This window comes from Nilaparvata lugens, chromosome 4, assembly GCF_014356525.2.
Source record: "Nilaparvata lugens isolate BPH chromosome 4, ASM1435652v1, whole genome shotgun sequence".
Lineage (NCBI taxonomy): Eukaryota > Metazoa > Arthropoda > Insecta > Hemiptera > Delphacidae > Nilaparvata > Nilaparvata lugens.
In genome coordinates this window covers 66,201,708-66,215,527 of record NC_052507.1, presented here as the reverse complement: position 1 = coordinate 66,215,527, position 13,820 = coordinate 66,201,708, and the positions used below count along the sequence as shown (strand labels likewise).

General features: G+C 37.9%; 2 protein-coding genes across 4 annotated transcripts in view; one reads left to right on the top strand and one right to left on the bottom strand.

The window, feature by feature from the left end:
• The window catches only part of LOC111049077 (zinc finger protein 808), an 88,540-nt gene that overhangs the window by 57,002 nt on the left and 17,718 nt on the right, over positions 1–13,820 (top strand). The gene's annotated exons all lie outside the window — the stretch shown is intronic.
• On the bottom strand, positions 1,070–2,609 carry LOC120350929. The gene is made up of 2 exons (XM_039426256.1): positions 2,253–2,609; positions 1,070–1,319 (listed from the first exon to the last, which is right to left on the bottom strand). The coding sequence occupies exons 1-2, from the start codon at positions 2,592–2,594 to the stop codon at positions 1,272–1,274; spliced, it is 390 nt and encodes a 129-aa protein (XP_039282190.1). The 5' UTR covers positions 2,595–2,609; the 3' UTR covers positions 1,070–1,271.

Here is a 13,820-nt window from a genome sequence, read left to right as displayed (position 1 = left end):
TTATTTCTCTATGATTAAACGTAGACAAACTAGGATAATAGTTATTCATCCTTGGTGAAACAGCTGATAATTTAGCCCTCTGTCAATAACTGAAGATGGGAGTGCCTGTGTAGGAGTGAGACAGAATTATGTTCAGCTGTTGAACTATTGCAATCAATCAGTTTATCCCATGAGAAGTATTAGCTTGCAATATTGATTAACAAAATATCGGGGCACCGAGCTTCGCTTGTTATTTATTTATTTATTTATTGATAAACAGAACTCAATTTCTTCAAAATGATTGGGGAAGGACTAACAGGCATAGCCCAAAACGGTTTCTTCCCCGAATTTTGATTTATACACTATAATATTCCAAAAGTAGTTTATGATCCATACACTTGAATTCAGGTCAAATTTCAGTTCAAATATTTGAAAACATAAACGTTCTAACTTAGGGGCAGAACACACGACTCCGGCGACGCCGGCGACGGCGAAAACGCCGGCCCGCGAGAAATTGATCCGGCGATATCGCGGGTATTCCTACTTCGCCGTCCGGTTTTGCCGCCGAAAGCAGTAGCAGGGCATTGTACTATATGGAGATGACACACGACACGGCGAAAACGCCGGACGGCGCTGTCCCCACCCATGCCATTCTTTTTTAGTAACATTTGTAACGTTACAAATGGGTAGGGTAGGTTACAAGGGTAGGTTACAAGGGTAGGGTTTTAGTAGGGATGGGTATCGATACATCGATGTTAGGTATAGCGATCTATCTCATATTCTAGGTACACCTGACAACAATTCTCCTTGTATTATGAAAAAGACCTAATTTTCAGCTTCAAGCATCATCACCACTACATGTCCTCACATTGATATTTTGCACAACGACATAAGTTCTTGAGATTATGTTCTATTAGAATTACCAGTATACACTTCATTTCAGTATTTCCTAGTGGAGAGGCGCGCTTAAGGACTTTACTCTTTAAGGTGTGTGGTCAACGTTTTTAATCCATACTCTTAATTTTTAATGTTATTACAACTGTTTATTTTATAAGAACCAAGAAGGACAAACAAAAACCAATAGATGTGATAATTTTCAATGAGACTTTATTTAAAAATGAGAAAAAGGGATTGATGGCTCCCTGATTGCCATACTTCGACAAGTTCGAGGATCCAGTATCTCTGGCAACAAGGCGTGATGGTAGAAATAAATTAATTTTTTCTCCATCTTCTCGGTCCAAAACCAACACCCCTCTCGATCTTTTCAATATGGATATCTTTTTTTGTCCATACTACAAAATAACAGATTTTTTCTCAGCTACATGTAGTTGCCCTTGCACCTGAAAAATCAAGAAACAGCCCAACTTAGAAAATTCCACACATTGTTAGGTAAACGTGCACGTATGAAACTATTTATCATCCTATGGTATCATGAGGGGCCACTAATTTTTTTAATGAATCAGCCAGTACCTTATTGTATCTTGTTATTTAGGCTTGCTCAACATTTTTCGAAAAATACTGTCACTTTCAAATGTCAATTCAATGAATTAAACCAGAGAGAAACAATAGCATAATTTACGCTATTATTTCTCTATGATTAAACGTAGACAAACTAGGATAATAGTTATTCATCCTTGGTGAAACAGCTGATAATTTAGCCCTCTGTCAATAACTGAAGATGGGAGTGCCTGTGTAGGAGTGAGACAGAATTATGTTCAGCTGTTGAACTATTGCAATCAATCAGTTTATCCCATGAGAAGTATTAGCTTGCAATATTGATTAACAAAATATCGGGGCACCGAGCTTCGCTTGTTATTTATTTATTTATTGATAAACAGAACTCAATTCTTCAAAATGATTGGGGAAGGACTAACAGGCATAGCCCAAAACGGTTTCTTCCCCGAATTTTGATTTATACACTATAAATATTCCAAAAAGTAGTTTATGATCCATACACTTGAATTCAGGTCAAATTTCAGTTCAAATATTTGAAAACATAAACGTTCTAACTTAGATTATTTACAAAACAAATTGAATAACAAAATAACACTCACTTATCACTTATGAATATGATAAACTATGCGTTTATGCTTATATGCTTTTGTACTCCAGAGCGAAGCTCGGTGCCCCGATATTGATCCCTAAGTGGCAAGTTTTTGAGTTTTTTCTGTCATAAATAAAATTATTCTTCTCATCTCACGTTTATTTCATGACGGTTTTGAAAGTTTCCGTTATTGTGGGTTAGATATATCAAAAATTACCTATGAATTTACCTGGTAATAATAATTGTGGTTTTTCTTGAGACGGACGTTTCCACAACGTAGTTTTTCCAAGCAGAATGATTTCACTTTGATCACGGCTTCGCTGATAGTGAGGTTTTCAGCTGACTTCGGACATTTCACCTCAATCAGATTATCACCTCCGACCAGTCCGTCAGGTGAAGCCGCCAAGAAGTCATGTTCTTTGTCAACAAACAAACCGCAAGGCTGAACTTGAATTTCTCCCATTTCTTGAAACGCATTTATGGCAGGCTGGTGAGGCAGGCGTGGAGCTGTCCATACAACGAACTTCATTGTCCATTCTGATGATTTTGAAGTTGAAGACACCAGTGTCATATAACCATTATCACTTTTTTCACACTCGTATCTATGGTAGTCCAAAGATCTCAATTCTTGCACAAGATGTTTGACGTCCACAATAATCGGCCAGAAATAATATTAAAATCGTCTTTGGGTGGTCTTCCATCCGGCTCACTATTAGATCTGGATACTCATCATATCTGTAATTAAATGGGGGTGATTAATTATCGAAACATGTTGAAAAATGATTGAGATTTTTTATTTTATTGGCGCACGGCACATAGCAGCAGACAGACGGGGAGAATATCAACTTCGGCATGCCAGAGTAAGCAGACATAATAATGTTTCTCCGCCTATGTCTGATTTTGTGTGCGTAAAGAGAACTAGGAGAGCATAGAGACTCTTTGACAAATTCTAGATCTATAGTAATTAGGCCAATATCATTTTACAAAAAATGTCAACTTGGAATTATACTTAGTTTTAGTATTGGAATGAACTTCTCTCTCTGAAGTTTATAGCGATGAAGAGTAGGTTTATTTATCACAGTATGTCGATAATCTTTCTCGCACTCTCTCTGACAATCGCTTTCTCTCTCTTCCAACCCCTAAGTTTGGAGAAGCTATACAGCTGTGAGAGAGAAACGCGTTTGGCGAATGATAGTTTCATGCTTTCTCCCCTATCCCTGTCACACTCTTTCTCACTTCAGCCAATTGTAATATTTTCTGTTGTAGAACGGTGTGCAGAAAGTCTCTTCAGGTTTGGAAGAGGCGCCTATTGCATGAATGAACTAGTAATATTAGTCTTATTAACTAGTGTGGAATTTATTTATACTGCACTAAAATTTCAAATAAATATTAGTCAGGTGATCGAGTCATTATTGCTATTTTCATATTGTAGGCTATATTTGTTTTTTTAGCTTCGAAATAATAGCTTGAAAAAATATTTATCTTACTAAAAGTATCAAATATTAACTATGAAAAATTATTCTCGTTCTTGTTTAGCATCTACAAACGCCTTCAACACAACCTAGCTGAATCATTCAACTTCTAATAAAATTGATCTTATTTTGAATCTTCTCTTGCAAGACAATACTAGTCCAAAGTCATATTTCTCAATGAGTAATAATGTGGGTTGATCCAACAAAGCTTTACATAACAGTTGAAAAAAAACAATAGAATATAGAAAAAAGTGGACCAGTGACCAAAATACATTCTACTTGTTAGGAAGTATAGATAACACTATATTCGTATATATGAAATTAGTTGTAAGTTGAGATGATGACATACCTTGTTAGTAAAGTATCACAGACGTTACTCTCCACGTAAGAAACTCCACTATTTCGCATTGAGGTGGTATCAATCTCATGGTTCAAAGCTGGTTGTAGACCAATTGAGGGGAATGGTGGCACAATTGTAGCAAAATCAGAGGTGCCATCAAGGACGCTTTTTTTTAGATTTGACTATAAGGTGGAAGAAGATGTTGATGGCCCTGATTTTTCTTCTCCTTTAGATTTCCTTTACAAAAAAAGAAAAGTTTATAGGTCTGATGTATTAATTCTCATTGAATTAAATTTTAAATGAATATAGTTTGGGAAATAATTGAATCATAGTTAAAGAAATGCCTGGAAAGGTTATGTTTGTATAGAAAATAATATTATATAACTTTGAATGTGAATGTCTATTCCAAGTATCATTATTCAAATATGTGTTTTTTATATTATAATGTATGTGTTGGCTTATTCGTTTTTTCAATTGTTATTTTTATTTATCAAAAAATAACCGGTGGTTTGGTAGATACAAGGATATGGACCATAAAAAACTTCACTTCTTTTTATAGAGGGAATAATAATTTACTATACTCGCTGATAATTATATTCTGTAAACTATTAAGTTACTTACTTTTGCTGTAATCTCCATTTCATCAATGCACTGGTACTTTTCTGTTGTGTGGTCTTCTCTTCTTTCCTTTAGGAGTTGACGTTGCACTGCAATTAAATTTAGAAAAATATTATTCTGGAAACTTGTGATTATGGGATATGAAAAGAAAGTGTATGAAGCAAATGGATTTGTAAATTCATATTTCCAACACAGAGAATGGGCTACTGTGATACTAAATATTGTCTTCGTAAGGGTATAATTGTATTTATGGTGGAGGGTGAATTCCTATAGGGAATATAGAGAAGGATCAGACAACCATGAGACATACAATTTTAATTGAATACATTTGACTATTATTATCATCTAATTACTTTATTAGAAGTAATGAGCATTGGGATCGGGAACATTTCCAATCACAATTTTCTCTATTTAATTCACTTCATGTAAAAGTGATGCTCATAAATTCTTCAAAGTTGAATATAAAGTGTTGTGAGTCGCAAACTATTCATTGCAAATTCTTAACCTGTCGTAACATAATGCAAGTGAGATTGTGGAAATTCGAATCTTGAAATTACAAAGTTTACCTGGGTTGAAAGTTCTCAGTGGATACAGAAATGGCATCTGCTGAAACACTGTCAGCCTGGGAAGATGAAGGCGCTTCGAGCGATAAGGTTTGTTCTTCAATCCTGAAATGTTCAAAAATCACTTTGCAGACATTTTTTCATATATAGTCTACATAATTTGCAATTTCTCTACACTCTTCTCACTGGTACTTCATTTCCACAGGAATCACAATGATCAGGAGAGAAAAAAAGAGCTTACATTGAGCTATTTTTCTCCTAAATTTAGATAAGATTACAGAATTAAAAATAGGTTTAGTCTATAAATTCAATTTAGGTCACATCGTTAACAGTATGTTCTGAACAAAAATATTGTACAAAACCGATTCTTGAAATATCTAGTCGCATTTGTATCACCTCACTATAAACATTACTTTTAAATAATAGTGTACTGTGAGTTTTGTAAGATCAATTCAAATTTGCCATGCTTTTCTATCACCCGTTGCTCTCTGTACCTATCCATTCAGACATATATCTTGAATAATTATGCGAATAGCGTTGTCAATAACGTTGACGTTTGTTCATATTAACAAACATAAAAACATACATAACGAAATGCCTCTCTTGAGACAATACGAACTGAGAATATAATTATATTTACATAATAACAATATTATTTATTCAAAGCATGATTTGCTTCATATTATAGTAGGCCTAAAGTACGTGACATTTTAATTTATCTAATTATATGAAATGAAATCAACTAACCTTCTACGTCTGTTAGCATGAAATTCTGGTGGTAGCCGCCTTTTCATTCTCCTGGCTGAAAGAACCAACTTCTTCTTTCCCTTCACCGTATGTCTTGAATCCATTTTACCGGCCGAAAATGCCAGAGAAACATAATATATAATATGGAAATCTAAATTATATGTGAAGTGCGTCTGGAAATACTATGTCCTAGGACTAGCCACGATCACTGTCAATATGACAAGTGAACAAGCTGAAGAACTAAGAAAAGTTGTGACCAGCCTGAGCACTAAGAATGAAGGCTGACTTGTGGGTGGGATGGTGGGTGAGTGACTTGTGTGTTGGGGTAGAAGGTGCCTGAGTGACGTTTGGATGGAGTGGAGGGTAGGAGCGCATAAAAAATCATAGAGATAAAACTTGTAAATATGATTCCGATGGAACCACTGGTTCGATTTTCAAGCTGAAAAATGATAAAAAATTTTTATCATCAAATCTTCAAAATGACTACCTGTTTTTTCTTGAAAAAATGGATCCCTTTGAAATTAAGAAATTTATTTTTGTTTGAATAAAAAATAAAAATAAATCGACATGGTAGCGGCATGGATATAGATATTACAAGAATAAATCAGTTTTCAAAACAAGTTTTACTCTAATAGTGAGCGAGTAATAGCATAAGGTATTTCGCATGATTTTAAAGCGCTACGTGGTGGCAATTTTTGAACTAGGGCCTGTGGTGTTTCGCCTTAAGAGCGTAATGCACGACTTTATCACTCGCGCAAAACAGTTATCACGCGAAGCGGAGCGTGATAATTTTGCAAGAGCGATAAAGAAGCATTACGCGCGAAGTACAAACAACATTTTTTCTACAACTGCACAAACCTGTTAAATTACTTATGTCTGGCGGAGTTAATATAATAATAATTCATCTTCACTGATATCCATCATGGCTGCTTAAGCAGAACCGGTACAATTAATAACCAACTTTTTAGGTTAAGATCTGACCCACTTTTGGCAAGCTGCTTGTCATCAGCTGATTAGCGAGCGTAAAGAAACTCTTCTGTGCATGCGCAAATGATTAGTGAGTGTAAAGAAAATTTACTGCGCATGAGCAGATGGTTAGCGAGCAAAAAGATTCTCCTCAGAAATAAGCTGTTTTACGAGGAGAATTGAGTATGTAAATTATTTTTTCTACAACTGCATGTAAAAAAAGAATTTACATACTCAATTCTCCTTATAAACAGGTTATTTCTGAGGAGAATCTACTTTTTCGCTCGCTAACCATCTGCTCTACAACTGCATGTAAAAAAAGAATTTACATACCGTACTCAATTCTCGTTGTAAAACAGCTTATTTCTGAGGAGAATCTACTTTTTTGTTCGCTAACCATCTGCTCATGTGCATTAGATTTTCGCTAATCATTCGCGCATGCACAGAAGAGTTTCTTTACACTCGCTAATCAACTGATGATAAGTAGCTTGCCAAAAGTAGGTCAGATCTTAACCTAAAAAGTTGGTAATTAATTGTACCGGTTCTGCTTAAGCAGCAAAGTAGTATAAAAAGGCGGGTCCTGGGACACAAGTGTCCCAGGACCCGCCTTTACCTCAAGGTCATCCAGGTCAACCACCCTAACCTCAAGGTCATTGTGCCGTGCTTTGAATTTAGAAAGTTAATTTTGAATTTAGAATTTAGAAGCACACACAATATAACTTAATAAAAGGGATGCTTGATAAACATACCTAGTGCTAGAGAATGGGAAACCAGAAATGACAAGAGAGACAACGAAATAGAGAGAAGGTATCAATTATATTGTCACCTCTTACAGTGAATTCAACAATAAATAAACAAAGAAGTTAATAAAACAAAGAATCAATAAACAACAAACAAAACAAGAAGAAGAATCATGAAAACCGAAAATAAATTACTAAATTTAGAAAGTTATCTCTGATATACTTAATTCGGTAATAACCTACTCTGTATGCTCTACATTTTAAAAAGTTTTAGATTGAATCATAAAAGCTTAAAGGACTCTAATTTCAAAAGAGCAATTATTGAAAATTATCATAGATATGTCTCAGAAGTTAATCATAAATAACAATAAATATTTTAGAAAAGATCCACATAAAATTCATAAAATTCTTAGAACATTAAATTTAGAACACACTTGGAAACTTTAAAACACTATCAAAACATTATCAAATATAATGATCCCCCCCCATAATAACTATTTAGTATCTTTATATCATGAACGCTGCAAGGACAAACATTCCTCAAGTATCACATCATGGTATACTACCTTAAAAAAAACTATTCAAAAATATATGTCATCAAAACAAATTTAGGAAGGTTAGGGTCCTTGAAACTTCATTTGATCCTTTACAACTTTAAGATGAGAATTATTTTAAAACATTAAATTTAATCAATAAGGGACATTTAAAAACTCATGTACTCATTCAACTTTTAGTAGTTTAGAAGATTATAATTATTTATAAATTTAAAGAAAATTGAAATTCCCAGCTGGATCCTTACAGAGAAAATATGGCCTCACTTTTCAATGTAAAGATACAACCGAAAATCTATTACTCAAACCAAATTAATAAAATTAATAATCTATCTATCCCCAATAATATCTCAAAATTATGATTTAACAAAAGTCTAATTCCGCACGTTTTAATTGATAGAAAGTCTGTCGTCACTAAAACCCATTTTGTCACATCCGGAGTTCCTGGGACGTTCGTTTAATTTGGAAAAAAGTTGTTACCTCATAGCTGTTTCTTCAAATTGAATCTAGGCTCGGCGATCGAGCTCTACACGTCCAGATGGACAGGAGACAGCATACCCCAAGCTAGGACGGCCATCGATTCAGAGGCGTCTCAGCGGCTTACAGACACACGTTCATGAACCCATGAAATGATGGATTCGTACGTTGATCCCCGTACTTACACCGCTGTTAGAATAAAAATAAACTAGATAAAACCAATTAACTTAACTTCAGTTACATAATAAAAACAACCTACTTTAGGTTATATAGCTCAATTACTTTAAAACATAAGTAGGCATTACCTACTTCAATCTCTTGATATAAAAGAATAGAATTTATTTGTAATAAGGGTTACGCCCTATACACAAAGCGATGAGTACATAGTATTCCATAATAGGCCTACATAATTCACAAGTTGATTGAATTACTTCATAATAAGGTATTTCGAGTATTGTTGTTAGTTTAGTCAGTTCTCTTACATAAATCACATTTATGGTGTAATTTAAAAGAATAAATTACATGATAGATGTTTCCTAAATAATCATGAAAGCTTTTCCTAAGCATCAAAAGACAAATAAAATCTATAACCAAAAATACTGATAGAATAATATACTGTAAACATCAGTCAACACAGTCTGTGTACATCTGTGTAAACAACAGTAATTGAAATTTAGGTTAATAGCTTCCTCTTCAAAAATAGTTTAAATCGAACAAAATATCTTAATTCCTACTAATAGGTATTCTAAATTTCTACCAAACATATATCGTTAATTTTCTTACATTACAATAAATACTTTGATGGAAGCTTTCTTTGAAGATATTTTCCTTAATAATATTATAAATCTATGACGTACCTTTAGTAGCGGTTATAGGAGAAAAATCTCCATTGTGAGGTGACAATTTGATACTCTCTCTCTCTCTTCTTAATTAAAGCAACTACTGAGGCGAAAAAACTCAAAAATGCTGCTGGAACAAAAGGTTCCAGAGCCAAACACTAAAAATCCTAAAGCTGGCATGGAAGCCATGGTTAACACCAAGTTCTGATCAGACTACATTATTTAGTACTGCTTATGTCGGAGGACAGACGCTGAGTGAAGCCACTTCGCTTTTCTCGTCTTGAGGTGGACAGCTGTGAGATCGTCCATACTAAATAGACCTAACCAACACCAACTGTGATTGGCAGTTACTATACTCTAGAAAAATTTCCACCAATAGAAAGGGACGTTACAACTACAATTTAAGATACATTCTCCCACCAAGTGACAGTTATTTTTCCTAGGCAGCTATAAATTCCTTACCTTATAAGGTAGTAAACCAGACTTATATTCTAGGAAAATCGTTGATCTTCCCACAACTTCTACACACACACCTATAGAGTCGACACTACACAACGCAAAAGGCGAGGCTCATGAACTAAGCTTTTGCTCCAGGAAAATTGATGTTATTCTTAGGATCTACGCACACACTTACAGAGTCAACACAACACAACACAGAAAAGCAGAACAGCAAAATCCATTTTTATAACAGGCTAACTTCTCAGGCTAATTTGCATAATTCTCATCGCTCACAATTGTAACAATAAATATTGCTACATCATCCAGGTCAACCACCCCCAACCTCAAGTCATCCAGGTCAACCACCCCCAACCTCAAGGTCATCTAGGTCAACCACACCCACCTCAAGGTCATCTAGGTCAACCACACCCACCTCAAGGTCATCTAGGTCAACCACACCTACCTCAAGGTCATCCAGGTCAACCACTCTAACCTTAAAAAAAAAAAATAAATAAAAATAAAAAAAAAAAAAAAATTAAAAAAAAAAATTAAAAAAAAAAAATAAAAAAAAAAAACCAAAACAAAAAAAATTTAAAAAAAAATTTAAAAAAAAATTTAAAAAAAAAAAAAATTTAAAAAAAAAAAATTAAAAAAAAAAAAAACACAAAAATTGGAAATAAATGGGAAAAAAAGGGAAAAAAAGGGAAAAAAGGTTGGGAATAAATGGGAAAAAGGGAAAAAAGGGAAAAAAATTTCCCTACTGATCTTGAACTGCCCGCCGGTCACCCCTGCCGGTCACCCACCCGCCACTGGTCACCCCACCGGTCGCCCGGCCGCCGCCAGTCGGAAGAAGTATCATATTCTATATAATTTAAGTCTTTAAACATAAATCCTCTATGGTGTAGTGGTTAGCAAGTCAGCTTTCTGAGTTGGAGGCTCTATGCTCGAATCCAAGGCGGTAAAGGTAAGTATTAAAGGTCAGTATCAACAGAACCAGAGGATATATTTTTTGTATGTAGTGGGTAGACTGGCCCACCACTGCCAGTCATCCCGCTGCCAGTCGTCCGGCCGCCACCGATCGCCCGGCCGCCGCCGGTCGCCGGGCCGCCACCGATCACCCTGTCGGTCGCCCCACCAGTCGCTCCACCATCGTCACCAGTCGCCCCACTATCACCGCCAGTCGTCCCACTATCGCCACCAGTCATACCACTATCGTCACCAGTCATCCCACCATCGTCACCAGTCGCCCCACTATCGCCGCCAGTCATCCCACCATCGTCACCAGTCGCCCCCACTATCGCCACCAGTCATCCCACCATCGTCACCAGTCGCCCCCACTATCGCCGCCAGTCATCCCACCATCGTCACCAGTCGCCCCACCATCGTCACCAGTCGCCCCACTATCGCTGCCAGTCGTCCCACTATTGCCGCCAGTCGTCCCACTATCGCCACCAGTCATACCACTATCGTCACCAGTCATCCCACCATCGTCACCAGTCGTCCCACTATCGCCGCCAGTCATCCCACTATCGTCACCAGTTGCCCCACTATCGCCACCAGTTGCCCCACTATCGCCACCAGTCGCCCCCACTATCGCCACCAGTCGCCCGCCGCCACCGGTCGCCCCACCACCAGTCGCCCGGCCGCCGCCGGTCGGCCACCGCCGTCGGCCACCGCCGGTCGTCCGGCCGCCGCCGGTCGCCCGGCCACCAGTCGCCCCACCGGTCGTCCGACCGCCACCAACAGTCGACCTGCTGCGGCTGGCAATTGTCCGCCGGCTGAGCATGAGCATTCTGAGCGCAGTCAGTGGCACTCAGAATATACTTATAGCTAACTATATCTAAGGAGATGGTAGGTAATAAGTAAACAGTTTGGAATACAATTAGCTATTTATTGATTAATTCAACATCCATTTCATTGAAAAGTTTACTACAAGCAGGTATATCTCTGTTCCAAAATCCAAGTTGTTTATCATATTGAGTGTGCAGAAAAGTGATGTATCCATAATGTTTCTCCTTGGTCCATGTCGAGCAGGTGATGTCCCAGGTAGTAGACTCCTTTTCCAGCACTAGTCCTTGGCAAGTCTTCTATGTTGTCTGATAGTCTTCGGATGATATTCAGTGACACCTCTAGAACACTGTTTCAGTTAGAGACAATACCCTGTCATTGATGTTGAATCACCTCACAACCTCTTTCCTTCAGGTAATTGATGCTCCTTCGAGTCAAAAGTATAGGTGTAGTAGTATTTCTCACCACTACATCATCCTCCTTTTCCTCTTCCTCCTTCTCTTCCTCTTCCTCTTCTCCTCCTCCTCTTCCTCCTCCTCCTCTTCCTCTTCCTCCTCTTCCTCTCCACCTCTACCTCATTGTCCTCCTTCATATCAGTTTCCTCTTCCTCATCTTCTACATGATCCTCAACCATTTTCAGATCAAATGGGGAGATTGATGGTAAATTTGTCTCACCATAGTAGGCCCACTTTGAGAATAGGAGTACCATTTTCTCTATTGTTCTAAATACACAGTTGATCGACAAAATGTCTATTCTCCACAGATGATTCCAGCACAATGAATCTAATCTGCTATGTATCCAATATATATATATACATATTTGTAAAGCATTATGATTTTGATTGTACCTCAATATAATGTCTGAGGTGCTGCTGTTCTCTGCTTTCTCAAGTAAAGACCTTGACCAACCTTTGATCTCTGCTGTCTCAAGTAAAGACCTGTACCAACCTTTGGTTTCTGATGTCTCAAGTAAAGACCTCGACCTCCTTTCATTGATTTTTTCTTCGATGGTTGAATCTTTTGTTTCTTCCCCTTCTCAACCACCCTGCTGACTTCCTTCAGTGATCTTTTCATACCTCCCCCAAATTTTGCCTTAGCCTTCATAATGTTGGTGACTGCTAGTGCTGCAGCTTTTTCCAACACCCCCGCATCATCAGATCTCACTCTGTCCCAGGCTCTCTCTGCCAAGATGCTGTCTGCTACTGCTCTGCTTGCTGTATCACCACTCTTGGAATAGGTCTGAGAGTTTGAGCTCCGCTATTTATACATTTTGGACCCATACCAAGTGTGGAGTGCCACTGACTGAACAGTGACTGATCAGTGACTGAACAGTGACTGATCAGTTACTGATCAGACTGATCAGTGACTGAACAGTGACTGATCAGTGACTGAACAGTGACTGATCAGTGACTGAACAGTGACTGATCAGACTGATCAGTGACTGGGTAGTGACTGACTGACCACTGAGTGGATGACCCTACCATCCTGCCACAGACATGCTGAATACTGGTGAGCATGGTCTCATGCTCAGCCGGCGGGACAATTGCCAGCCGCAGCAGGTCGACTGTTGGTGGCGGTCGGACGACCGGTGAGGCGACTGGCGGGGCGACGGTGGCCGGGCGACCGGGGCGGCTGGACGACCAGCGGTGGCCGACCGGCGGAGGCCGGCGACCGGTGGTGGGGCGACTGGTGGCGATAGTGGGGCGACAGGTGGCAATAGTGGGGCGACTGGTGGCATAGTGGGGGCGACTTGCGGCGATAGTGGGACGGCTGGCGGCGATAGTGGGGGCGACTGTGGCAATAGTGGGGCGACTGGTGGCAATAGTGGGGCGACTTGCGGCGATAGTGGGACGCTGGCGGCGATAGTGGGGCGACTGGTGACGATGGTGGGATGACTGGCGGCGATAGTGGGGCGACTGGTGACGATGGTGGGATGACTGGCGGTGATAGTGGGGGCAACTGGTGACGATGGTGGGATGACTGGCAGCGATAGTGGGGGCGACTGGTGACGATGGTGGGATGACTGGCGGCTTTTTTTTTTTTAATTTTTTTTTTTAATTTTTTTTTTTTTTAATTTTTTTTTTTTTTTTTTTTTTTTTTTTTTTTTTTAATTTTTTTTTTTTTTTTTTTTTTTTTTTTTTTTAATTTTTTTTTTTTATTTTTTTTTTTTTTTTTTTTTTTATTTTTTTTTTTTTTTTTTTTAATTTTTTTTTTTTTTTTTTTTTTTTATTTTTTTTTTTTTTTTTTTTTTTTTTTTT